The 27,112-nt window shown below is 48.9% G+C and overlaps 2 protein-coding genes across 15 annotated transcripts in view; both read left to right on the plus strand.

Annotated features, from left to right (window-relative positions):
* Positions 1 to 16,634, plus strand: part of CLIP1 (CAP-Gly domain containing linker protein 1) — a 62,231-nt gene extending 45,597 nt beyond the window's left edge. For 9 of the 14 annotated variants that reach the window (XM_039724560.1, XM_039724569.1, XM_039724567.1 and 6 more), the window contains 11 exons: positions 601 to 738; positions 1,784 to 1,890; positions 4,891 to 5,014; positions 8,891 to 8,943; positions 10,990 to 11,010; positions 13,459 to 13,576; positions 13,827 to 13,986; positions 14,096 to 14,142; positions 14,871 to 14,876; positions 14,993 to 15,117; positions 15,734 to 16,634. In XM_039724560.1, the coding sequence (XP_039580494.1) occupies positions 601 to 738; positions 1,784 to 1,890; positions 4,891 to 5,014; positions 8,891 to 8,943; positions 10,990 to 11,010; positions 13,459 to 13,576; positions 13,827 to 13,986; positions 14,096 to 14,142; positions 14,871 to 14,876; positions 14,993 to 15,117; positions 15,734 to 15,956 (1,122 nt within the window). In that variant the 3' untranslated portion in view covers positions 15,957 to 16,634. The remainder of the gene's footprint in view (positions 1 to 600; positions 739 to 1,783; positions 1,891 to 4,890; positions 5,015 to 8,890; positions 8,944 to 10,989; positions 11,011 to 13,458; positions 13,577 to 13,826; positions 13,987 to 14,095; positions 14,143 to 14,870; positions 14,877 to 14,992; positions 15,118 to 15,733) is intronic. The other 5 variants (XM_039724564.1, XM_039724573.1, XM_039724570.1 and 2 more) reach the window with 1 other exon arrangement.
* On the plus strand, positions 16,457 to 26,298 carry VPS33A (VPS33A core subunit of CORVET and HOPS complexes). Its single transcript, XM_039724666.1, has 13 exons — positions 16,457 to 16,465; positions 17,553 to 17,618; positions 17,692 to 17,819; positions 18,553 to 18,742; positions 19,500 to 19,616; positions 20,001 to 20,175; positions 20,844 to 21,037; positions 22,646 to 22,772; positions 22,940 to 23,007; positions 23,524 to 23,661; positions 24,039 to 24,176; positions 24,341 to 24,509; positions 24,910 to 26,298. The coding sequence occupies exons 1-13, from the start codon at positions 16,457 to 16,459 to the stop codon at positions 25,101 to 25,103; spliced, it is 1,713 nt and encodes a 570-aa protein (XP_039580600.1). The 3' UTR covers positions 25,104 to 26,298.
* Positions 26,299 to 27,112: the final 814 nt, after the last annotated feature.

Consider the following 27,112-nt stretch of genomic DNA (forward strand, 5'->3'; position numbering starts at 1 on the left):
GTATTCACCACCAACAAATTCTTTATAAAATACTTTGATTTTCAGTTTGTGTGGCTTGAAGCCCAGAAAATCACATTGAATGCAAATTGGAATCAGGAGAGCCTATAGATGGCACCTGCCTAAGTATTTTAATATCATTGTGAAGTATTTCCTTTATGAGGCCATAATGAACAACACTGAAATAATACAATAATTGGCTTTATCTCTAATTCCATTATTTTCCAAATATTTGAGGGTTTGTAATTCCATATTTCTGAAAATACACCAGGCTGTTGGAAGTGAATATCTGTTGAATTACTACTGCCTAAAGAGGTGAGAATCTGAGAGCAATCACAGTGGTGGTAATGAGAAATCCAGGAATTAAAATTCCTCAGTGGTGACCTGAGCATGGGGTTATAATCTGTTTCTGCATGGAATTGAATCTTCAGTTCATTTTATACTTTATGCAGCTCCAAAATGCAAATAAATTCCTGGTTTAAGTCCTTACTTACCTGGGAAGCAGCTGACAAACCACGGAGCTGTGCATAAAGTATTGATCTTTTGCTGTCACAGTTCCTGTTGGGAATAACTGGTTTTTTCCCCACCTCCCTTTATATCCAGGTGGCCAAACTGGCAGAAGATGTTTTCCAGGCAGTGGAGCAGGTGACCAAGGAGAAGGATGCCATTCACAAAGAGAAGATTGAAACTTTGGCCTCTTTGGAGAACTCGAGACAGACAAACCAGAAGCTGCAAAATGAAGTAATCACATTAAATGCTTTTCTGTGAAAAGTTTTGCCTGGTTTGTGAGAGCAACTTTGAATTATAGAGAATTGAAATAGGCAGGAGAGGATTCTGTCATTTTCCCACTGTGAAAAATCACTGGATGAGCACAGAGTGATGGCAAGTGCACATGGTTTTCTGGTTATTTTGTATTTTGCACGTGGTGTCAGTCCAAGGTGCAGCAGTTCCCGTTGGGATCTGTGTCCTGTCTGTGGCTTCCCACCACTCTGTGCTGCTCCAGGGCCTGAGGAAGAGGAGGATGCTCTCACCCTTGGATGCTCTGCAGTGCCAGAGCTCTGGCAGTGAGCAGCTGGGCTGCCCTGGCTGCTGGACCAGGGTGATTCCATGTGGGAACTAGAGCTGGTGACGTTCATGTGGGAGGGTTCCCTTCCTGGATTAAAAAAATCCAGAGTCCTGCAGTGCCATGAGAATGGCTGCAGCTTATCTGTTATGTAATAAATACATTCTGGTGCATGAAAACAAATCAGCTCCACGAGCTGCTGGTGTTTCTGTGGGGGACACGAGCTCAGGAGATCCATGCCCATGGGTTTGTCCCATGCAGCAACAGCTCTGCAAGGAATTCATTCCCTGGGGTGCAGGCACAGCATTCAGCCCTCCTGACTCTCAGAAAATAAGGTATGGAAAAGCAGAATTCTTGAGTTATCTTAGAGGAATAAAGATCGAGGGACAGCTGGTTTTAGCAACAAGCTCTGCATTTAAAAAACAAAAAGTGCTGTGAGTGCTGCAGCAGTTGATGGAGGTCTTTGGGCTTTACCTTGGGGTGTTGACACCACCTTCCTGGAAACTGCTCTCCAGTGGGCTTGGAATTCTTTGTGCTGCTCTGTTTGAGTGCAGAAGGTCTCATAACCTCTGTTGTTGGACAAACACATCAGTCCAGACAGGCTGGGTTAATGTGGAGGCTAAAGACAGAAAATGGAAGAGCTCAAGCCCCCATTTGGTGAGGGCTGTTTCCTGAGAACTGTGTGGTTTCCTTGCTGTAATGAGGGTTTTTTTCCTCTTTAAGTTGGACATGCTTAAACAAAACAACCTGAAAAACGAAGAGGAACTTAATAAATCAAAAGAGCTTCTAAATCTGGAGAACAAGAAAGTGGAAGAACTTAAAAAAGAATTGTAAGTATTTCACTGTTAAATCTGTTCAGTTTTGTGGATACATTTACCTTTTGGGTTTTTTTTAATTGTCTTTCAGCAACTTTCTGGTATCCTGACTTATAAAGCAGATATTGGGTCAAAATTGTTTGGCATATGCAAAACTTGACATGAGAATGTTGCTACTAAATTGCTGAAGGGAATGAAAGCAAATCCTCGGAGAACAGTGTGAAATAATTTGTTTGTTGGAGAGTTCTGCTACCCAAGGGCATGAGATAATATTAAAATCTTTATTAGAAGAGAATTCTGATTTGGTTACAAGTACACTTGGAGTTTTGAGTGGCTTCATTCATAGAAACTTGACTCTGTTTCTGTTTTTCATTGATGGCTCTGTGAAGTTTATTTCTGTGGCCCCACTGTGTATTTATTTCCTAAATGGTGTAAATCCAATCCTATATATGGGATATAAAACTCGAGTTAATTGTTCTTTATTTGAGCTGCTTCATTGAAAACCAGCATTTGACATACTGCAGGCTCACAATGTGTAACACCACACAAACAAATGAACTGAAAGCATTTGAAATCATGAAATTTGCCCTGTGGAATCTCATTGCAGCAACGCTGCTGCTGTGCCCCAGGGAATGAAGATCCCAGGTCTTGCTGCCCTGCAGGGCTGCACATCCCCAGCTCTGAGGTGTGGTGCATTAAATCACAAACCACCTTCCACCTGTGCTCCCAGAGGAGTTTCTTGGCTCCTGGAGAGAGAGCTGGAATCTCGCTGACAGCTGAAGAGCAGCTTTGACTAATTATTATTATTATTGTAGTTCCATTTGTCATTTTGTGACAGCTCTTTGGTGACACCAGGGCACAGGGGCCACCAGTCACAGAATTCAGTGTCTGGCTCTGACTTTGGAGGACCTGGGGCCTTGCACAGACCCCTTTGAGGAAGGCAGGATTTCTTTCCAGGAGCAATTCCTGCCCGAGTGCTGGTGGGAAATGACACAGTAAATGCTGGGACAGCAGGGGAGACTCTGATGTTGTGGAAGGGCAGCAGATATTGGGCTGTCATTTGCCAGGCAGGAATTATTTATGGGAGATGCTGCCTTGAAAATCTCCAGCACCACCAGGTGTTGTCAGGACCCTGAGCACTCTGAGGGGTCAGTTCTGTTATTTCTTAGATTGAATGTGCCTCTGATCATCAGAGCTGAGACCTTGGGGACAAAGGGAAGCTTGCCTAGTTTTTAATTGATCTTTGCTAATTGTTTTGTGTGTCGGCCTGTTTTAATTACAGCAGGAATTAGCTTGGTGGCAGGGATTGCTGAGCAGCAGGGTGTGGGCAGAGCTCAGCTCAGGGGGAGCTGGGGCAGGTGAGGAGCAGAGGGAATGTGACAGGGACAGGGGGTCCTTTGGGGCAGGGAATGTGACAGGGACAGGGGGTCCTTTGGGGCAGGGGCTGTGACAGGGACAGGGGGTCCTCTGGAGCAGGGAATGTGACAGGGACAGGGGGTCCTTTGGGGCAGGGAATGTGACAGGGACAGGGGGTCCTTTGGAGCAGGGGCTGTGACAGGGACAGGGGGTCCTCTGGAGCAGGGAATGTGACAGGGACAGGGGGTCCTTTGGGGCAGGGGCTGTGACAGGGACAGGGGGTCCTCTGGAGCAGGGAATGTGACAGGGACAGGGGTTCCTTTGGAGCAGGGGCTGTGACAGGGACAGGGGGTCCTCTGGAGCAGGGGCTGTGACAGGGGCAGGGGGTCCTTGGGGGCAGGGGCGGTGACAGGGACAGGGGGTCCTCTGGAGCAGGGAATGTGACAGGGACAGGGGGTCCTTTGGGGCAGGGAATGTGACAGGGACAGGGGGTCCTTTGGAGGAGCCTGGGCTGAGGGAAAGCTGCAGTGCCTGGCTGCTCCCAGAGCCATCCCTTGGGAATCCCTTGCAGGAGCATTTCAGTGACCCCAGTATTGGGTGTGGGGTTTTTAACACCCTAAATAATCTGTGCCTTGATGCCAGAAGAAAGAGGAGGAGGGGAGAGTGCTGCACCTCAGCAAGGAAGCAGGGTTAGAAATAGGTGTGGAGTCACTGTTAGAGGTGGGAGCAGCTTGCTCCAGTCCAGGGGGATCAGGGTGGGATTTGCCAAGGTGAGACCAGGTAGAAAGAATGGTTGAAAAATCAGAGTCCCATGAGATGCTGAACTAAAATCAGACTTTTGTCTAAATGTACCCAGTAAGAGACAACAGATCCTTGTGTTTTGAAGTGCTTGAATAAGTTTCTGACGTAAGGGTTCTTCTACTTCCCACAGTTATAAAAGTATTTTTAATATTCCAGTCAGGGTTTAGGTTTGTAGTATTGGCACACAGGAGTACTGCATGTCCTTTTTTAAAAAAACAAAGGAGTAATAAAAATTACTATCCAGTGGAATTAAGGGTATATTTTGTGCTTTTTGAAAGATGTCAAATCTTAAAGATTTTTCTGTTAGTCACTCATGTTACAGCCAGAATGCTAATTTTTTTAAAAAAATTTGTTGCAAATAAATGTATTTTAAGGGAACTATACTCATTAGTAGCAACACAGGGTGATGAAAACTGCAAAGCCTTTTTTTCAGCTTTGGTTTTGTGTCTATTAGAATATTGGAGTAGATGAGGTTTTTCTTCCTGTGATCCTGTACTTTGGATGTCAGACCTGATCTGGAGTAGTTAAATAAGTGGAGCTCAAAGCTGTTTGGTTTTTTTCGGTTGCCTTTCTTTCCGAGTTTTCTTTCTTTTTTGATGCTTTGAAGCAATTCTGTTTTACCCGTGGCTGCAGAGTTGCCCTGCTGAGCAGCCCGGGCTGCAGAGCCGGGCAGCCCTGCCCGGTCCGTGGGAGCTCCGAGCCCCGTGCAGCCCGTGCCGTGTCCCGGTGCCACCGCCGCTGCCACCGGTCCCATCCGCGTGACCCCGATGCATTTTCCGAGCTGTGAAGCCGCCTCTCCCCCGGTTTTCCCTCGCCTCTGCCGTTCCTATGGTAACGATGCTCTCTGTGTGCTCGCAGCGAGGCGCTCAAGCTGGCAGCGGCTCACAAGTCCCAGCAGCTCGAGGCTCTGCAGGAGGAGAACGTGAAACTGGCCGAGGAGCTGGGCAGGAGCAGGGACGAGGTGTCCAGCCAGCACCACAAGGTAGAGCAGAGCGGGCGGGTGGAGGCTCGGCCGGGCCGCGGGGACCCTGCTGGAGAGGAGGAGAGGTGCTGGGAGTGAATTTGGAAGCCACCTGCACGGGGAGCTTGGAAGTGCAGGCTGACAGAAGGTTACGTAACCCGGGAAGGGTACTCGGGAAGGCTTGGGAATGAGCAGAAATGAAACGTGCTTTAGCCAAGTGTATTAACAGAGAGTTGCTATTTCTGTCGGGAGTGATTTTGTTACACAACTGTGGAAATGTCCATCCATCAGTACTAAGGAAATGTAGATTTTTAATTCTTGTTCCTGCTCTCCCCACTGGAAACAAAGAGGATTTAGGATGCATTTCAGAATGCTGTGTAAAACCACTTGGTTGGACTTGTTTCTGCTCCAACTTCACACTGTGCTGCAGCCAGGCAGTGGGTCCCAGGGAACAGAACCCTGCAAGGTTTTTTTCTGACGCTACTTAATTTTTTTAATTTTTTACTATTATATCTGAACACGTTGTTGGAATCCTAAAATACGAGCAAGTTACTCAGCTTGTGTCACTGGTACTTGCCAAAAGATAAAACAGATTTACAGCCCCTAATGTGGAGGGTTTAGTTCTTGTGAAGCAGCTCCAGTGACAGGCACGCTGTGAAGGAATCTTTGGAAGATTTTATCTAAAAGATCCAGAAGCAGGAGTGGGGGAGACTGAGGTTTGTGTCCTGCCTTTCTGAGAGAGCTCCTGTGCAGGGAGGGGATCCTGTTCCCTGTGACAGGGCACACACTCTTCCACCCTGCAACAGACTCAATATTTTTAAAGCCAAGAGGCTGATTTTTCCCCAAGAGTCCTGCTTGGAAGTCCTGAGGATGGGTGACTACAGCCCTGGCTAGTTTGTAAGCCCTTTCAGCTGCTGGCAGGAGTGATGCTCAGGCTCCCTGGTCCTCAAGAGCCTTTGGAGGTGAGGAGCAGAGTCCCAGACGTGTGGGCTCAGCACTGACTCATTCCCCATCTGAGGAGAGAGTGGGGAGGGCACATCCCAAACAGCCAGTGGGAGCTGCTCCCCACTCCCACAGGCTTTCCTAAATTATTTCAGAGTCCTTGAGGCAACCTGTTATTTTCAGGGAGAGTTGTAACTTCAGAAGGCTTGAGCAGCATTGCTCAAATCTTCCTGCATTTTGTCACCCGGAGTGGCCCCGAGGGAGGGGACCCCGAGCCTTGGGCTGCCCTTGCTCTGTGGCCTCCCTTGTTTGCAGCTGACCTCGGGAAGGATTCCTGCTGTGTGCATCCTGCTGGCTGTGGATCTGTCAGCAGGGATCCCTCTCCCTGCCAGGACAGGCAGCTGCAGTGGGGAAGCACAGGGATGAATCCATCACCTCACAACCTGGAGTTGGGGCAGCTCAGCCTGTCCTGCCCGTGAGGAGATGGCTCCAAGAGCAGGGATCTGGAGGATCTGCTGGAGCTTGGGTGCACAGCCTGTTTGCCTTCTTCAGCCCTTTGTGTTGTGTCCCCTCCTGGAAAGCGGGATCTGAATCTCGGGGATGTGGGAATGCTGCCGGGTGCAGTTCCCAAATGTTGTATTTGGGCTGTGAGATCTGCTGAGCACCTCAGCCTCCCAAAAGCCTGGGAGAGGCCTTTGGTGTCCCAGGTATCCCAACCCCTCCCTCCTGCTGTCACACCATGTCACCCCAATGGCCACAGGCTTTGGGCTCCCTGGGTTCAGGGAAAATGTCACCACGAAGATTCCTGCAGCAGGTTTTGGAGCAGTGTCCCTGGTGGCACTGAAGGGTTTCTCACAGCAGGATTGCCCAGGAGCTCCCAGAAAATCTGGGCAGAGAGGAGGAAAGCAGAGCACAGCAGAGCTCAGGCTGCAGAGGGTCTGTGCAGGTACCTGTGAAATGCATCAGGAAGGGCAAACACGGGATTGGGAATTTTGAGCAGTTGCTGTGGTAACCACATAAATTCTAACAAGTGTGTTGTCAACTGGGTTAGACAATCTGTGGCTGCTTGTGACACACTTTGCAAATTTAATGAATCCTGTGCCATGAATGATTTATCTGGGCATCTAAAGGTTAAAGTGTTTCATGCCAAAGATGCTGAGGGAGCTTTTCTGTATTGATCCATTAATAATTAGCTGATTGTAATTAGTTAAAGAGTCACATTCAGATAGATACTGAGCTCGGGGGACTTTCCTAGCCTCAAATTATTTGTTGTGGCATTTTGGGAGCCTCAGACCTGCTCAGGCATTTGCAGTTCATAGGAGAAGGTGTAGAAATACCCAGCAGCTCAGCTGGCCCATCTTTTATTAACAGTGTGCAAGGTCTGCTTGAGGGTGCTGAGTGTGACTGTAGAGAAATGCCAGTGCTGGCAGAGGACCAGGAATCCCAAAAACCAGCTGGGAAGTGTGATGGGCAGGAGATGAGTCCCCTCACTCAGGAGATGTGCAGGAGGAGAGGGCCTGGAACCCGGGGGTCAGAAGGAGGGTCTGGAGAAGCAGCCAAAGCTGCAATTCCCTGGGAGTCCCATTTCTCAGACTTGTCATGTTTCCCCCTTTCTGTCAGCAGTCTGTACAGATGTCAGGAGTTCACACAGGCTGCCTCTGGGCAGGGAACAGACAGGAACTGGGAGTCAGGGGCTGCTCTGGTGCTGCTGGTGGGGCTGGGTTTGACCTGCAGGAAAAGCTTGGCCTTACCCCCAGAGAGCCTTGGTGCTCTGCTCTGCCACAGTGCTCACTTGCCTTGAGAGGCACATCTTGATTTGCTTCAAGAATTATTTATAGAAGTCTCTCTACACCCTTCTAGTATCTATATTTTGTGTCAATAAAGTTGTGTGGTTAAGCCCAGTGAAACAATCCTGGTTAATCCCAGAGCTGGAGGCTTTAACAGCTCTGCAGCACAGGAAGGAGAAGGCAACTTGTCAGGAAATGTGGAGGAGATGGCTGCTCCCAGTGAGCTGCATTTAGCTGAGAGCTGGGGGCTGGCAGACACCCTGCCTGCTCCAGGAAACTTTAACACCTTCTGTGCTGAACCTCAGGATCTGCAAAGTGCTGAAAGAACTCCCTGTGTCAGGGACAGGAGCTGCTGTCAGGGCTCTGAGGCTGCCCTGATAAATGTGTGTGCTCCTGACCTTGTGGGTGAACCCTGGAAGCTTGTGAAATCCCACTGGAGCCTCTGCTCAGGGAGTTCTGGTACAGACAGTTCTCAGAGCAGTAACTGCTGGCTTTGAATAAGAATGAAGGAGGAGATGGTGAAAAATAATTAATTTGCCTGAAAAATACTTGTTTTCTTAACCTTTCCAGAAGATCTTTTGCCCCAGTGCTTCTGTGTTGGGCCTTTGCAGTTCTGTTGCTTTGCATTTCCCAGCCCAGTTTAGACCCAAAAACCAACAACAATTTCAGCTGAAGGCTCTGCAGGTTTTAAGGGCTTGAGAGTGGCCTCACCGAGTTGCAGGTTCAGGATGTGGTAACAAACACCAGACCAACAGCTTTGGGATCAATAATTCATCTCTGAGTCACAGGGCAGTAGCAAATAGGGGTCAGTGGTACAAAGATCCAGCACAGCAAAGGCAGCAGCTCCCCAGGGCTGGCTCAAAGCAATGGCCAGGCTCACAGAGGGTTCTTGGGGGTGTGTGGGTCTGGAAGTACCTTTACCAGTGGTCTCACCTCTGCTGTGTGCACAGGACATGGAAATGCTCATAAAGCACCTCCAGGCCCTCACTGGCTGATGTTTGGTCACTGAGCAGTTTGTGCTGTGCCAGTAGAAAATCTGCTGCTTTGAGGATCTGGGGGCTCTGCAGCCTCTCCCACGTTTATTTTGTGATAGTGATGCTCTGATACATCACACTAGGGAAAGAATCAGTAGTTTATTAACTGGGGTCTCTCTGTACTTGTGTTTTAGCTGGAAGAGGAGAGATCAGTACTCAATAACCAGTTATTAGAGATGAAAAAGAGGTAAGTTGTTCCTGCTGATGTTTAACCCCACAGTCCTACAGAAATGGAACACAAAAACACTGCTAAGAGCTGTTCTTTTCTGTTGTGTCATGGTTAAAAGTGCTGAGGTGTTGCACTCTTTGGAATAGAGATGGAAGCATCCACGTTTGCTTTAGTTCCACACCTCCCACGTTGTGGTAATTCTTATTTGCAGTGACCAGTTGAATGTTTGGTTTTAGTCTGCTCTGGAATGTTGGATTGTCCCTCAGTCTGATAAAATGTGTGTGCACAGATCTGACCCGGTGAGCTCCTGAAAAATAATGGACAGTACAGTGATGCTGAGGAGGGTTATCAGAGGAAAAGGAAAGAAAAGTTCCTGAGCACTGGCTGCTCCCATGCTTTCGGGCTGTTCAGTTCCTTGTGGGTTATTGCAGTTCATTCAGCACTGCTTTTAAAACAGGAGGTTTGTCCTGGGTGTCTGGGGCATCCCTTTGTAAACTGCTGCTCAGGGAAGGGTGCCAGGTCACAAACCTGAGTGCCTGCAGGGTGTGCTGGGGAAGCTGAGTGGCCCCTGTGCCTCGAGGGAGGTGGGGCTGTCCAGCAGCACTTACATAAATCCTCAGAGAACAGCACAGCTCCCCACGACACCTCAGCTGTTCCAGGAAAAACAAACCAAGCCCTGCCAAATTTCCTGGGTTTGTAATGGTCCCAACAAAGAACAGTGAGTGGCTTTTGGGTGTTTCTGCACATCCTTGGCCCCTCAGTGTTCTCACTGTTCCCTTCCCCATTCCCTGGCACTCTCTTGGAGGGGCTGTTGTATCTCCTGCTGTCCAAAGGCCAGCAGGCACGTGGGGTGTTCCCCAGGGAGTGTCAGTGGGGTCAGCTGAGCCTCAGGAGCTGCATCACCAGCCTGTGCTGAGCATGTTTGAAAATGTGTTCTCAGTCGTGTAACCCCTGGAAGTCACTTGAGAGGAAGGAGGGACTGGGGACCAAGTCATTCAATACTTTCCAGCAGTTCTGTTTCACAGAGAACATCTTCAAAGACAAACTCTTTGTGAGTTCTACAGAGGAAGGTGTGGCTCTGATCTTCCTTCTCCTGTTCTGCTCAGGGTGAGCTGCCTGAAATAGTTCAGACAGTAATTAAATCAGTGCAGTGAATTTCACCATGGCTTTACCTGCAGTTGGTTACACTGAGATGCCCCAGGTTGTGACTGGCTTAATGACATTGCTCAGCAGTGTTGAATAAACTGCAATAGAAGAGGAAAATGAGCAACAGGAGCAGCCTGGCTGAGGCACACTGCAGGCACTGGGGCTCAGAACTTGTCAACACGTGGCATCAGTGCTAATGAAAATGGTTTGGCTGAATAAAGAGCTAATTAAGTACAAATAATCAAAAAAGTCTCTGAATTCCCAAATTCCACAGAATTTGGTGATGGGAAGATGATAATTTCCTCCTTTTGCCTTAAGAGTTGGAGCTGCTGAACAAGAGCCATCTTTGTGTTTCAATTAGGTCAAATCCCATGGGGTGGTTTTCTCACCTTCTTCCACCCCAGGAGTTCTGTCCCTCTGCTTTGGCATCCCTTGGAGGAAATGCTGCAGCTGGGAGTGCCAGGAGCCTGGTGGTGGTGGATGCTGGGGGGTTCTGTGTGCTCAGCTCTGGGGTTCAGTGTGGGTTGCTGTCTGACTGTCTTTGAGCTTCGCTGTTGATGGATACTCATTTCATTCCTCTCTCTTCCCTTTCCTGCCCTTGCTTCCCTTGCTATATCTGTGTGTCTTTAATGGTAAGACTCAAGAAAGTCTATCCACGTTACAATAAATAATTTTATTTTTTTTTTAGTAAAGTTGTTGTACATATTTTGGCTGCCTTTGTCCCTTGGTGTCTTGCTTTTGTTTTGTAAAACACTCAGCTCTCTCTCTATATATATATATATGAAATAAAAAATAGTCTATATATTTTTTACCAAAACAGAAAAGGCCCTTGGTGCAAATATTGTTCTTCCTTAAAGTATTTTGCATTTGTACTCCATGTTTCTAACATGTGGTTCTTGTTATCTTGCATTTTTAAAGCTTACCCAGTAGCACTTTAAGGTATTTGCTTCATTCTTAGAATTTCTTATTTTTGTAGTAAGGGAAGAATCTGGGTGATTTTTTTTTCTAATACTAAATCAAAACAAACCCCTTTCTCCCATAACTTCCACACACTGCTCAGAACATGGTTTAAGCTTCTCATGAAAGTAAAGTTTTAAAATGGCATTTAAATGAAAAAGTCATTTTTATTGTTTTGATTTCCCCCCTGCTGGTAAGCAGATGTTTTGAACTTGAATTGGCAGGAAGAGAGTTTAAGTTCACTAAATCTTTTTTTTTCCACATAAAATAAATAGTTTCCACAAGATTTTCCTTGCAGGCTCTCCCAGTGCAGTTATTTCCCATTCCTGGGTGTGATTCCACACGATGCTCCCAGCATCACCCACCCAGCAGCAGCCAGGCCCCTGCCTGGAGGTGACCTGTGGTCCACACCGAGGAGCAGCTCCTCCCTTGGCTGTGGCTTCTCCAGCTCCAGCATTTTTGGGAGCAGCTCCTGGAGAGACTGTCCAGGGAAAGACAACCCAAAGCTCCAGCACAGGGACCTTCTTCCCCTCTTGTTTTCTGTCCTCTTTTCTTCTCTCCTTTCTCTCCCCTTGTGTTTTAGCACTCGAGGCTCCTGTACTGAGTCTGTAAATATTTTATTTCTATCCTTACAACCCGTTTGCCTTTTCAACCACCTCAGCGTTGTGCTGGTTGAAGCCAAGCCCGACAAAAGGCAAACTCACCATATTTGTGCCAAAAGCATCTGTTTGGTCCTGATCTCTCCCTGAAGATCTGACCAAGTGGAAGCACTGGCTGAATCACAGCTCCTAGCATGGGCTGAGGCACTGGTTCCATCTGCCCTTCCCCAGCTGCGGCACAGCACGGCAGCGCGGGTGCAGCAGGGCTGGTGAGCAGCAGCTCCCAGCTGTGATTCCCACGTGTCCTCAGGGTTTGCCTCCCAGCAGACCCTGGATCTGCAGCTCTGCTCTGTCAGCAGCACCCCATGCACGGTGGCACATCCTTTCCCACACCAGCACGTGCCTTTGATCCATGGGACAAAGCACGGGAGAGGCAGAGCCTGGGGAGCCCTGGGGGACACGGGGTGGCTGTGGAGCTTTGAGTGCTTTGCTGGCTCGGGGCTGGCCAGGGAATCTTTCCATGCCAGTGTCCTTTTGGGTTTTATTAACAAGACTGTAACTTGTATTTGAAGGCAAGATCACACAGTCTGCAAGTTGTTGTGTTTCCACTTCTGTTGATTCTCTCATTGTGAAAATATACCAAAACCAAATCAAGTTTTGGTTCTTGTTTGGTAGCTGCCTCAGCTTTTCTAAACCCCAGATTCTCCACTTGCTGCTTCCATTCCCGAGTACAATCTGAACAATGAAAGAATTGCATTGATTGTGCTCTCATTGTTGAGTTTCTCTGGAGTGGGTGAGATTTCCTGTGTTTCATGGTCTGGGTATCGTGGCTCTCACTAACTGTAGGTACCACAGAGATGGAAACTTTGCCATTTGAGCTCGATAGCTGCCCCCTGAGCATCCTCCCACGTGGGTGGGCTCTGCTCCTGATCCCCCAGCAGTGCAGGGGAGTGTGGAGCAGTTCAGAGTCCCTGCAGGAGCTCAGAGCTGCCTGCACTGAGGAGCCAGTTCCTCTTGGAGAAAAGTAAATGGTTTGAAGTCACTTTTCTGTTTCCTTTTTTAACCAAAATTTTTCAGCTTGTAAGGGAAGTTGTAGCAATGCTCCTCCCATCAGAGGACAGTCACTCACTGTGTTCTGTGACCTGTCAGGAAGATCAGCTTGCAGCAGTGTGAGGGTGTCACAGCAGTGGTGCCCCAAGGCAGGAGCTGTAGGCAGGAGTTGTATCTCTGTTACATCCACAGAAAATATTGGGAAAACTGGATCTATGTACACAGGAGAGAGTTGTGCCTGCTTTGGAGGATTTCTTTTTAACTCTTCTCCCATGAAGTAAAACAAATCCCATGTGGTTTCTCCATGTGCAGGAAATGATGATGTCACTGAAATTAGTGAGGACCAGCTGATATTTCCAGCCTCATCCATGCTTTGCATGACAGCTTGTACAATGAGCTTTGCATGCCTGTTTTGTTGCTTGTTAGTAATTTTCAAGAAGTAACAAAACTCTCAAGTTAGGTTTTGTGGAACATTGTGCAACATGTTTGTTTATCCTGTATCTCCCCAGTCTGTTAACTTGCTCCTTTAAATTCAAATGGAAACGGTGCTTTGCAGATTCTGGCATGTACCACCTAGGTAAAGTTTTTGCTTTGTTTCCACAGTTGTAACACCTGAAATGCTTGTACATATATAAAACCTTAGTCAAGTAGTAAATTGTAATTTGTTTTTTAAGAACCACTTCTTACAGTAGTTTAATACTTGAAATTAAATGAAACTACTTTAGGCCACTACAGTTACCATTCATTAAATGACTTCTGGTTTTACTTGGTTTTCTTTTAGAGAATCAACTTTAAAAAAAGAAATTGATGAAGAGAGAGCATCTTTACAGAAATCCATCAATGTTACTAGTGCCTTGATCACACAAAAAGATGAGGAACTGGAAAAACTCAGGCATGAGGTAAATGAGGAATGGATGATTGCTAATTTCAGTTAAATTGCAGCCAGAGGCTTTGTGTGCTGGCTCCTGAAGAGCTGGCTGATCATTTTTTCTTTCATGTGGCATAGTTAAACCTTAGCATCAAATCTTCAGATGCCTGTGCTGAGCCAGGTGACTCCTGGCACGTGGTTTTGGTGGCTGTTCAGCCCTTGCTTCCAGGGCCCTGGCCTTGGTGCTGGAAGGTCCAAGGGTTGTCACACAACTCTTGCAGATCACGGTGCTCCGCGGAGAAAACGCTTCTGCAAAAACCCTGCAGTCAGTGGTGAAGTCACTGGAGTCTGACAAACTGAAACTTGAGGAAAAGGTGAAGAACTTGGAGCAAAAACTCAAGGAAAACAATGAGCAGCCTTTACCTGTAATGAGCCCCTCAGGTAAAGCGAGAGCCACTCCAGTGTCTGTGCCCTCAGAGCCTGTGACATTATTTCTGACTGAGCCATGGCACAAGTCACATTCTGCCTTGTTTGGTTTTTTCCTTTAAAGGTGATGCTGTTACTCTGCTTCAGGAGGAAATTGCAAGAGAGAAGCAGGTACTGGATGTGCACATGAGCATGCTAAACCAGCAGCGGGGCTGGGGGAGAGGGGAGTGTTCCAAAGGCAGTCCTTACTGGGTTTTGTCAGTCAGGATTTTAATGGGCAGATTTATCTGGTAGCCCCTCAGCTCCTGAAGGGCAATGTCAGTGACAGCAAATACTAAATCAAGTGATACTGGAGAAACAAGGGAAGGTGAGGAAACAAGCAGGAAATGAGGGTGGCAAGTTGTGTCCTGCAGCCTGAGGGGTACAGCCCAGCAGAGCACTCACTGCTCCTTGGCATTCCCAAAGGGTTCTTGGATGTGCATGAGGAAAAGCTGTGGCCCACCTGAGGCTGGTGCTTGCCATCTTGGAGAAATGGGCTCCTGGGTACCTCTAAGCTCTGCAGTTCTTCCTAACTGCAGAACTGGACTCAGAACCAGGACTGGCAGCAATGCAGAAGGAAGGTGCTCCTGGCACAGGAAGATGTGATTCAGAGCAGGACAGTCACAGTGACCTCAGGGGCCTGTGCCAAGAAATGCCTAGAAAATGTGGTTAGAATAGAATCACCTTCTGCTCATGATAATGCCTTTGTTAATCACAAATGTCAGGCACAGTGATTACAAAATGTCCTTCCCACTTGTGCAGCCACCAGAAGTGTCATGAACATACACTAACCACCAATCTTTTTCTGGTTTTTTGCTTCTCTGGATTCACCTGCTGATGGCAACCCTTCCTTCCCCCAGGGCGAGGTTGGTTCCACTTCTTTCCTCCCCTGTTCATTTCCCAAGTGTTCCTTGGTTCCCCCGGGGCTGGGGAGGTGCCATCCCCCTGCCCCTCTGACTGACCCTGTCCTTGGCTCTCCTAGATCGACTTCCTGAATTCAGTGATAGTGGATCTGCAGAGGAGAAATGAAGAGCTGAACTTGAAGATACAAAGAATGTGTGAAGCAGCCCTCAATGGCAACGAAGAGGAGATAAATAACTATGACAGGTACAAATCCTGCAGGAACTTGGCTCTTGTGCTGGGAGCTGTTGGTGGAGCTGCTTGGCAGCTGCACGATGCTCCAGCCTGATCTCAGCTGTCAGGAGGGACAGACGGACTTTCCCTGAGTTTAGTGGTTGAATCCAGCATTCTCTTTACACTGTGGTGTAACTGGGGGTGCAAGTGGTGCTCTGTAGTGATCAGTCCCAAACACTGATGTGTCATGACATGTCTGTTATGACTTGTGAATCTGGCCCTTTCCAAGTGCAGAAGAGTCTGTGCTCCCAAGAGGCTGTAGCTGTGTTGGGATGGGAAGAACCAACCCAGAGAAATAGAACTAAAACCTATTTGATGTATCATGACTTCAGCTCTCTTAAGGGAAAAGAGAAACTCTTTTACATCTGTTTCTTTTAAATGTCTCTGTGCAAGTATTTGCACAGCAGCTTGCTCAGTAAATGTTAGAGTTAGGGGCGGTGGGGGCACTGCGGGGCGGTGGAGGAGGGTTTGTTTCCTGTGTTTGGTGGAGCTCCGTGGCGTTTCCCGAGTGTCGGTAACCACGAGCTCGCTGCGGGGCCGCGGGCCCTGCTCCTGTGCCGCAGAGGCATTGACCGTGCCGCTCTTGCAGTGAGGAGGAGAGCCTGTCCAAGAAGAAGCCGCGACTCTTCTGCGACATCTGCGGCTGCTTCGACCTGCACGACACCGAGGACTGCCCGACGCAGGCACAGGCGCCGGAGGAGCCGCCGCACTCGGCGCACCACGGCAGCCGCCGCGGGGAGCGGCCCTACTGCGACACCTGCGAGGGGTTCGGCCACTGGACGGCCGAGTGCAACGACGACGAGACCTTCTGAGGGCACAGCCCCGCTCTGCGCCGCAGCCCGTGCCCCGCGCCGGGACAAGGGACAGCGCCCGCCCGCCCGCTCCGGAGGCCCCACGAGCATCCAGATTTTGATCTTCCACTAATAAAGACCCCCCCGTCCCTTTTTAACAAACTTCAGTGAAAGATAAATAAATGATTTAACAATGACTTTATGCTGTTTCTTCCCAGGTTTTGGGTTTGTCCTGCCCTTAACAGGAAATGCCCCTGTGCTGTTGGATCTGTTGGTGGGAAAACATGTATAGGAATGAAGCACTAGAGTTCTATTAAAGCTTATTTAAATACCTTAAAATATGCTGTTAATTTTCATATTTGCACTAAACCATTTTAAGGCTGAATTTGTACATTAGATTTTTAAGCTTTTTTTTGACACTGGACTGAGTTGAGAAATATTTCATCTTTATTTTCATGTACTCCTTTGATTGTGGCTCGGTGCCGTGAGCTCTGGGTTGTGGTTTGGTGTGAAATGTGGAAATGACGCAGGTAAGGAGCTGCTGGGGTTTTTGGAAACCTGTTTGCTGTGCACAGCTGTGCACACCTGGAACAGTTTGTGGGTCATCCCTGTTTTGCATTCTTTCAGCTTCTATATAGTGAGTGTGGTGTGTGTGTATATATGCATATATATAATAAAGTTATATTTTGGAAAAAAAAAGTGTTTTCTTTTCTGCATTTCTGTTCAGAGTGTGAGGGGTTCTGCATGGGGACAGATGTGCCCAGGGGCTGCACTGTAAATCACAGGATCCATCAGCTGGAAAGAGACCTCTGCGATCACCCAATCTATGGCTAAACACCACCTCATCAGCATGACCAGGGACTACTGAGTGCCACATCCAGTCCCTACTTAAATACCTCCAGGGACAGTGACTCCACTGCCTCCCTGGGCAACATTTAATCACCCTTTCAGTGAAGATTGCTCCTGATGTCCAACTGAACCCCTTCTGCAGCTTCAGGCCATTCCCTGTCCCTGTTCCCTGGAGCAGAGCCCGACCCTCCTGGCTGGGGTTTCTGGCAGGAGCTGTGCAGAGCCAAAGGGCCCCCTGAGCCTCCTTCTCTCCAGGCTGAGCCCCTTCCCAGCTCCCTGAGCCCCTCCTGGGGCTCCAGCCCCGCTCCCTGCCCTGGGCTCGCTCCAGCCCCTCACTGGCCCGGACACGGGGCTGCAGTGCGGCCGCAGCGGTGCCCAGCGCAGGGAGAGCAGCTCCTGCTGCTGCCCGGCGCCAGTGGCCGCACACGGTCACACACATGACACACACATGACACACACACCATCACACATATCACACACATGACACACACGACACACACATGGACACACACGCGCTCACCCCTCACCGCCGCTCCCCAGCGCCGCCCGTTCCCCGCTCTCCCCTGACGCTCGCGGCCCCGCCCCTTTCCCCGCGCGCCTGCGCGGCCCCGCCCCGCGGGCGGGCTGGCTGGGGCGGCCATGGCGGCGCACCTGGGATCCGAACTCGTCGGGATCGCTGCGGGCCGGGGCCGGGGCCGGGGCCGGGGCGCTCCAGGCGGGGTTCCGCGCGTGGTGTGGCCGCTCTGATCCCGCGCTCCCTCCCCGCAGGCCATCGTGTGGGACGAGTACCTGACCGGCCCGTTCGGGCTCATCGCGCAGTACTCGCTGCTCAAGGTAAGCGCCGCGGGCCGGGGCAGGCGGCCGGGCCCCGGCCCCGCGCTCGGCTGACGGCCGTGCCTCCGCGCAGGAGCATGAGGTGGAGAAGATGTTCACGCTCAAGCCGGGCCGGCTGCCCCCGGCCGACGTCAAGAACATCATCTTCTTCGTCAGACCCAAGCTGGAGCTGATGGACATCATCACGGACAACGTGCTCAGGTACCGCGGGCAGGGCACGCAGGGCGGCCGTGAGCAGGGGACAGGCGTGGCCCGAGCCGCCGAGTGGTTACAGGTTTGTTACAGCTGTGCGGACACCAGACTGCAGCACAGCCACTCTGTGGCTGAAGAGGCACCTTGGGCAGGGGGCTTTACCTTGGTTGTGATGCAGAGGGTGCGTTCCTCCTTGCAAGGATGTACACTCCTTCTAATTATCTGGAATGAGTCAGGCTTGGACTGCTGTGCCTTTTGGGAGCTGCAGGACAGCCACGTCCCCCTGCCCTGGTGTCAGAGCTGTGGCTGCACAAGGACACTGACACTCCAAATCCAGGGGTCAGCATAACCCACAATCACAGAATTTCTAGGTTGGAAGAGACCTTTAAGATCATCGAGTCCAACCCATGTTCTAACACCTCAACTAGGTCATGGCACCAAGTGCCACATCCAGTCTTTTTTTAAACACATCCAGGGATGGTGACTCCACCACCTCCCTGGGCAGATGATTCCAGTATTTGACCACTCTTTCTGTGAAAAACTTCCTCCTTAAGTCTAGCCTGTATGTCCCTTGGTGCAGCTTGAGACTGTGTCCTCTTGTTCTGTCTGTTGTTGCTGGGAGAGAGACCGACCCCCAGCTCACCACAGCCACCCAGGGCAGCGTTCCTGTTCTGTGTGAGTCCAGTGACCCCTGCCCGTGGTGAGTGAGTGACCGTGCTGTGCTCCTGCTGTGAATCTGCAGGGAAGACAGAGGCCGCTCTCCGCAGAGGGATTTCCACATCCTGTTCGTGCCGCGGCGCAGCCTCCTGTGCGAGCAGTGGCTGAAGGAGCAGGGCGTGCTGGGCTCCTTCATCCACCGTGAGCAGTACAGCCTGGACCTGATCCCCTTCGACGGAGACCTGCTCTCCATGGAGTCCGAGAGCGCCTTCAAGGTGTGTGCTCGCCTCGTCCGCGAGGAAAGGCAGGGTGTGGTTTTGTGCTGGATGCTGGTGCTGCTGCAGCAGCTCTCAGCGGGTTTGAGGACCTGCACAGCAAGGAAAGGCCTTGCAGAGCAAACTGGCTTGATCCTGAAGCCTGAATGTCCCTGTGTGTTTTCACACTAAATGCTGAAGGAACAGTCACTGCACCGAGGGCATCCCAGTTCCTCCAGCTTCAGCTGCTGGTGTTACTGTCACAAGTGGAGCATCCTGAGGCTTAAAGCACTCAGCTGTCACAAGGAGCCAGCACGGTGTGGGTTCCTGCACAGCCAGGGAGCCGTGTGATGGTTCTCACTGCACTGAGCATCAACAGCTGTCACATCCCAGCTGCATGTCCTGCATTCCCAGAGTGTTGCATCCAAGGACAGAACAGCTTGGGAGTTTCTTGGCCCTTAGAGGACGTGGCAGGGCTTGCATCTGTAATGAGGTGTTGGGTGCTCAGACTGGCCTAATTAGCAGGAGAAAGTCCTTCCAGTCATTCTTTTGCTCCATCAAATTATATTAAATCAATATATACAAAAAATACTAGAGTCTAGTGATCAGAAAATGATTTGATGTAGTGACAGCACAGGTAATAAGGTCCATATATGCCAACAGCCATAGTTTGTCCCCAGCCTGTGTCTGCTCTGAACTGTTCACATGGACCCTGCTCTGCTGTGGAGACATCTGTACTGGATTGACAGCTCCCATCAGAATCCCTCTTGTTCTCTAGGAGTGTTACCTGGAGAGTGACCAGACCAGTCTGTACCATGCAGCAAAGGGGCTGATGACACTGCAGGCTCTCTACGGAACCATCCCACAGATTTTTGGGAAGGGCGACTGTGCTCGGGTGAGGCTGAACAAATTTATGTTGTTCTTTGGAAATGCCTTAAGGGGTGTTTGGTTAAGTGCACCTCTGGGTTTTTTTAAACCAGCCATGACACACACACATCCTTTTTGCTTCTCTCTGATTAGCCCATGGTTTAATCGGTATTTTTTGTGGTGAGGGAGCAGCTTGAGGTGAATGCAGTGCTTTGGCCATTGCTGTCTTGCTGAGCTGCAGGGAGCAGCAGAGAAGGACTTTTGTTTTGTCAATCTCATCCTGCTCTGTCCATCAGGCAGTCTGTACCTCCTGCCATGCCCTTCCTTTACAAGCATGTGCCTGCAGGGCTTGGCAGTCACATCCATCTGCTGTGGCCTGCACCCTCACCAGAGCAATGTGACTTCCCTGCAGCACGTGGCCAACATGATGATCAGGATGAAGCGGGAGTTCCCTGGCAGCCAGAATTCCATCTTTCCTGTCTTTGATACCCTGCTGCTGCTGGACCGCAACGTGGACCTGCTGACGCCGCTGGCCACGCAGCTGACGTACGAGGGGCTGATCGACGAGATCTACGGCATCCAGAACAGTGAGTCCTGCACGAAGGGACAGCTGTCCTGGGGCAGCCTGCAGTGGGGTGGGTGGGTTTGTGCTTCACTGAATGAGATGTGGGAGCAGCTCAGCTGAAATCTGTGGGGTTTGTTCAGTCCCAAGCTGGAGCCCGTCACGTTCCACTCTGGCTCTTTTTGCCTGGGAAGGGGAGCCAAGTACAGTCCATGGTTACTGAAAGGGCAGGCACAGTGACAGAACAAGGAGTGTGTGAGTGGCAATGTTACTGTGTGCCTTCAGCAGCCATCCTGCCTGGATCACGTGCCACACTGAGGGGACAGGGACAGTTTGTGAAATGCCATTTTCAGAACGCTGTCCTGCTCTTCAGGGGGTAAGAAAACCCCAGGGAGGCATTTATGGGCTGTAATCCTCCTGCTGGACTGGACTGCACTGGCTGCTGGGCTGCCTCCAAGGCTCTCTGAAAGCAGGGCAGCGGGCACTTGGGTCCTGATGTTTGTGTAGGTTCCTGCTGAGTGCAGGGGGACTCTCCATCATTAACACACAGGCACTGAGTGGTTTGAGCGTTAATGTTGCTTTGCTGCTCAGAGCTGTTTCCAGCTCAGGGGACACATTTCCACCGCCTGCTGATCTTAACTTCTGCTGATGAAGTTCCAGTCCTTACAAGGGTCATTTTTCTTCATTGGGTAGCTTATGTGAAACTCCCTCCTGAGAAGTTTGCCCCGAAGAAGCAGGGTGAGGGTGGGAAAGATCTCCCCACAGAACCCAAGAAGCTCCAGCTGAACTCTGCAGAAGAGCTTTATGCCGAAATCCGAGACAAGAACTTCAACGCTGTGGGGTCAGTGCTGAGCAAGAAAGCCAAGATCATCTCAGCAGCCTTTGAGGTGAGGCCTGTGTCCAACAGTGCACCAGATAATTCAGTCTGTGTTCAGCAGGGCTGGGACTGGCAGCTCAAGCTGCTCCCACAATAATCCCCCACCCAGAGAAAAAGCAGGAAGCTGTTCCAGTCTGTTCGCCTGCCCTGGGATGAGGTCAGCTCCGCTTGGACTGTTCTGAGTGGTGTTGGTCAAATCACCTTTTAAGCAGCCTGTAGTAATGTGGTTCCTCACTTCTCCCCACACCTCTGTTCTGGGGCTGTCCCTCTGCTCAGAGCTTGCCTAATCCAGGCTTGTGCTGAGCCCATAGATCCCATAACAGGAATTGCTCCCTTCAGTCTGCAGGAGTCAGGTGCTGCTTCCCTCTGCCAGAAGCCAAAGGTGGTTTTTAATGTGCTGATCAATTCCACTTGGCTGCTCTTGGTACTTGTCCACTCAAAGGTGCTTTTCCCTTCAGGATGCAGAGAAAAACCTTTAAGCGATAGAACACCAGAATGTGCTTTCAGAGTATTATGGCTGGCATCAAAAACAACAGAAATGTGCAAAAGGCAGTTGTCATGCAGGAGGTTTGAACTGTAAATTCATGCTCGTCTCAGACAAATCTGGAGAGCTGTGTGGGACATGTTTGTGGTTTTGTTGAAAACATGCTGTTGATGATTCATAAATGAGATCCCATATCTCATTTTTCTGACCTCATGGTGATTCTCAAGAGAACTTCTTCACTCTTTGATTGTATTTCCTTAGGGGTATTTTTTTAGCCTCTTAACCTGCCTCATCTAAAATGAGGTAGTGGTACCTTAACTGAAACACTGAGTGCTCAGCCTCATTCCCCAGTGCAGCTCTGCTTCTGCACTATTAGTGCTGGAGGTGCTAAAGATGGATTGTTCATACTGCTTGTTAAAAAGAGAGAATTCTAAGAAATTGTCAGCAGTAATAGGTGATAATGAAACAGCAGCATATTGGCAGCAGAGGACTTCTTCAGTCACAGGCTTCATCATGACTCTCCTGCCTGCACTTGCCCATTTAAATCCTTCACATATGAGTCAAATTATTACTATTTTTATTCCAAGTAGCCCAAATGCAGTGCAGACCTCTTGAGCTGAACTCTGCATGGTGCTTCAGCACATCCTGCCTCAAAACCTGGCATGTTGTTGCCAGCAAGCAGAGTGAAAGGCAGACCCTGCCAGCCCAGTTCCTCAGCACCTTTCCCTCCTGCTCCAAGGGGAGATGTTCCCCAGCTCTGACAGCGTTGGCCTAGAGCTCCCTGTCAGCCAGCAAAGTAATTCCTCTTGCTGTGAAAAAGGGAGTTTCCCCTGGTAGGGAAATTGAGGAGCAGCTAATGATGGCTGGAGTCAGACAAATGTGGATAAAATGATTTACAACCCTGGGATAATGGAAAATAACAGTCTAATGATGCTGCTGTATTACGTGCTGCCTCTCCTCATGATCCAAGTGCTGTTACAGGTAATGCTGTGACTTCAGTGTAAGCATCTTTATCTAAAAGGCTGCATAGCTCCAACTCCCTACAGGGAGTAATAACAAATTCTTCATGATAAAATGATCTGTTTGGTGTTACTAACACGAACAAGGCCTAACCCAAGTGATGGATTTCTGCAGGAAAGGCACCACGCCAAGACTGTTGGAGAGATTAAGCAGTTTGTGTCCCAGCTGCCTCACATGCAGGCGGCGAGGAGCTCGCTGGCAAACCACACCTCCATCGCAGAGCTCATCAAAGACATCACCAGTGAGTAGGAATCATTCACATCCAGCAGGATGCCAGGTGGCCTGGTGGGCATCACCCAGCCTGGCAAAAACTGCCTTTGCTCCACCCACTGCATCTCTGCTGAAACGTTAATTGTAAAGCATAAGCTGTCAGTTGCTCTTGTATTGATTTTCATTCTTTTCCCAAAGCATCTGAAGATTTCTTTGATAATTTAACAGTGGAGCAAGAGTTCATGTCTGGAATAGACACAGACAAGGTAAGCAGAGCAGATAATGGCAGTTTGCCACTCTTACATCTTCAAAAAACATTTTTTCCCATTTGGCTTTTTGTTGGGGTTTTTTGGGTTGTTTTTTGGGGGGAGTTTGGTTTGGTTGGTTTTTTTTTGTTTGGTTTTTTTGAGAGAGGAAACATCTGATCTAGATGATGTCCAGTAAAATGGATCTCTTGAGTTACCTGTCACTGCCTGTGCACAGCTGGGGTGCTTGACCTGTCCAGGGGCACCCCATGCTCTGAGGGATCAGTGGAATGTAGAGGATGGTTAATAAGAATTTTTCAGTGCAAAGTTTGCTACTGAGTGAGGGACTGCTCTAGGGAGAGCCCAGGTGGAACCAGAGCTGGGTCACTGTTGTACAGATGGTCCTGAGCTGCCTGGAGAGCAGCTGCTCCTCTTTCTTGCTCTTTTGGAGAGTCAGGCAAACCAGATCTTTCTTTCCAGGTCTGATGGGCACTTTAACAATTCTTTAAATAATCACTTATGTATTTTCTTTAACAGGTTAACAATTATATTGAAGACTGCATAGCTCAGAAACACCCATTAATCAAGATCTTGCGTCTCGTTTGCTTGCAATCCGTGTGCAATAGTGGGCTGAAGCAGAAGGTTCTGGACCATTACAAAAGGGAGATTCTCCAGGTTAGGCTCTAACATTGGGAGGAAAAAATTCCTGAGAAAATCCACATCAAATCATCAAATCTTCATCTCTACACTTCAGTTCTAGACAGATGCATCTTACACCTGAATAATGTGCACAGAGGGAGCACTGGGTTTCTGTTTGGGCAGATACTTGGGAGGTGCTTTTGTTACAACATGTAGATACAGAGGCTTATATTACTTTTTATTAATATTATTTAAACACTCTAAATTGGATATACTGTAAGAGATCTTAACCAAAAAAACTTTGGTTAAACAAACATATTTTTTAAACAAACATATTTGCTTCTTTTTTTCTGTTTTAAACACTGGTCATGGGTTATTGCCATGGTATTAAAGGTGATTTCTTCATATTACAGACTTACGGCTATGAACATATATTGACCTTAAACAACTTGGAAAAGGCTGGGCTCCTGAAACCCCAGACAGGTGGCAGGAATAACTACCCCACGATCAGGAAAACGCTGCGCCTGTGGATGGATGATGTTAATGAGCAGGTAAAGGGGCTCAGCAGCACACATTACCTCTGACCACAGAATCCTGAGCAGCAGGATTAAAAAAATGAAATAAATTTTTTGTTTGATGTTATTGATGTATGTGAGGCTGCTGTGCAGCACGAGGTGGCACTGACGCGCTGTCCCCTCCCTGTGTGTGTCCCCAGAACCCCAATGACATCTCGTACGTGTACAGCGGCTACGCCCCGCTGAGCGTGCGCCTGGCCCAGCTGCTGGCCCGGCCGGGCTGGCGCAGCATCGAGGAGGTTCTCAAGATGCTGCCAGGGCCCCACTTCGAGGAGAGGCAGCAGCTCCCTACTGGCCTGCAGAAAAAGCGTGAGTTTGGGTTTGTTTTCCCATGGTGGACAGGAAAATATGTCTGTCTGAGCAGGGAGTGAGGCAAACTGAAATCGGGGCAGGCAGAGTCCAGGTCTCTGTCATCCCCCCCTGTCCCACAGCAGTGTTAGATTGACCTAATCCTCCTTTGACAAATGCTTTAACTTCTCATTAGAGTACAAAAATAAACCCTAAATTTATACTGTGATTTTAATAACTGATGTATGTGAAAGAGGGTCAGCACATCCTGTAGCAACTCACAGCTCCAGAGCTGGGAGTGGACTGTGGATTTCTGTGTCCCAGCCTCTAATTCAGGTCATTTGAGTTTGACTGACAGTTGATGTAAAGGAGCTGTAAAAATCAAACCAAGCCAACCTGGACCTTTTTTGTGAACCCACAGGTCAGCAGGGTGAGAACAGAGTGACCCTGGTGTTCTTCCTGGGCGGGGTCACGTACGCAGAGATCGCCGCGCTGAGGTTCCTGTCCCAGATGGAGGATGGAGGCACAGAGTACATCATTGCCACCACAAAACTGATCAACGGCACAACCTGGATCAAATCCTTGATGGAGAAACTGGAGCCTGCCCCGTTCTAGGGCGTGTGGTGAGGGACAGTAGATGTGGCCCTGTGTGACACAGGCATGGCAGCTGGCACGGCTGCTCTGTCAGAAAACACCGCAGTGAAGGAAGCTCTCCTGGGACCAGCTCGTGAGCAGTTACCCTCATCCCTTCTGCACTTGTGTTCCAGCTGTCTGTGGAACTTCAAGTAGACAAGCAGGGTTGGAAGGCACTAATGATAAACAGTGGGAATGAGAGAGATCCCTGCTGATGATCTGACCTGGCAGCCAAGGGCTGGGGCAGCAGGAATGGGCCCTGGTCCTTCTCTTTGGCAAATTGCTGCTTTTTTTCTTTCAGTTGAGCTTTGGTGGGAGATGTGATTTCTGTTTTTTACCCTCCTAAGGTGCTGAGGAGGCAGGATGTTCTCTGTTCCTGACTTCATACCAGTACCCCCAGACTGTTTGTCTCTGGTGCCTGATACATTCCATGGCTGCATTGGATGTGTCAGTCAGAGATCTGTGCACAGCTATACCTGTGATCCTTGAGCCTTTTACTTCACTTGTCCCCTGAAGGAATGGCTGTGAGGTGACTTCTTTGTCCTAGGTACACCCACCTGACTCAGGAAAGCTCCTCCAGAGTATGAATGACATCAGTGTGTCCTGAGTTTATGGCTGAAGACACACAAACACTCCCTGTGTGGGGGCCAAAAATAGCAGGAGCAGGGACCCAGTAAACAGTGGGTTTTAAACAGACACTTTTTTCACCCCCTGTTCAGGTTATAAACTGGTACTTGCTGTCACAAGCTGTTGTAGAGCTCAGACTTGTAAAATGGAATTTTCCATGGGCTTGGTGGCTGGGTGCTGGCTCCTGGCTGCAGAGGGGAAGGCAGAGCAGGGTCCTTGGGGGCCCTGTGCTGGGCTGGGCACTGTTGGTGTCCTCACAGCCACTGGGGCCTCTTCCACACTGCAGTTCACTCTAAACACAACTGAAAAAGGCCAACTCCTCACCTTAAATCACTCTCTTAGCAAGCATTTCTGCCTCAGTTATCATGTATAATATGTCCCCATAAATCCCTCAAATCTTCCAAGTTGTCACAGTTGTGACTGTGGGTTTTGGTCTGTTTTATTTGCCAAGACTGAAGTCTGCCAAGTCAGACCCTCCATGGAGCCGCTCTCTCTGTTTAACTCCAGCTGACTTATGAAATAAAATAAAATAAAGATGTATTTAATCTTTTTTTTTTTTTCTTGGAAGTGTTTGCACTCACTCTCCCTCTCTCTAGAATACAAAAATAAAATAAAACCCTGCACTGTGGTAGCTGTTTTCTTGTCTCCCTGTCCCAGGATAACTGGATAACTGATTGAAACTAGTTTTCTAACACCCAGGTGTTTTTTAACGAAGGCTCACATAAAATTTAATTCTGTTCTGCCACCTGTAATACTACATTAGAAGTGGATTTTCTGAACTTATGAAGAAAAATACAATGAGACTTTCAGGTGGGGAGGCAACTTGTAGACAGACTTAACAAAAAACATGCTGCAACTTCAGTGATGCAAGAAAAGCAAACATGGATTGTTTGCTCTGCAAGTTCCATTTAAAGTAGCTAATTTCAGAGTATTTAAAAGGAAAACTGAATTAGATTTGGATCAAAAATTAGATGTTTCTGTGTAGAGAAAAACAAGAAATTTACTCAGACCAGTGGTGTGTCCTTGGGTTGGCCTTGAAGGGTCTCTGTAGTATCACAATTTCCAGATTATTTTTTAATTAATTTTTAACAGTTGAACTAATCTGAAGGAAATACTGACCAGGCTGGTTTCTGAGCTACACCACAGGTGAATTAAAAAAAACAGAGTAGCTCACCTTTCCCCTGGCAGCAATCAGTAACACCACAGACAAAACTTTTTTTGGTTAAGAGTTTACACCAGACACTTGGTAAACTCTGAATTCATCACCAACATTGCAGCCTATTTTTTTGCAGCCTACACTAGAACTGTGTAACCCCTCCACCTAGACAAAGCCTCTTCCTGGAACTATTCAACAACAAAATAAA

This window comes from Passer montanus, unplaced genomic scaffold (assembly GCF_014805655.1).
Source record: "Passer montanus isolate IOZ18808 unplaced genomic scaffold, ASM1480565v1 scaffold53, whole genome shotgun sequence".
NCBI classification, from domain to species: Eukaryota; Metazoa; Chordata; class Aves; order Passeriformes; family Passeridae; genus Passer; species Passer montanus.

Bases quoted from the DNA above. Each gene is read 5' to 3' on its own strand.
- VPS33A (XM_039724666.1), top strand. The intron at 18,743-19,499 runs GTGTGTGCTCGC...CTTGTTCTCTAG, and splicing joins AGTCCGAGAGCGCCTTCAAG to GAGTGTTACCTGGAGAGTGA. The intron at 23,008-23,523 runs GTAAGCAGAGCA...TTTCTTTAACAG, and splicing joins CTGGAATAGACACAGACAAG to GTTAACAATTATATTGAAGA.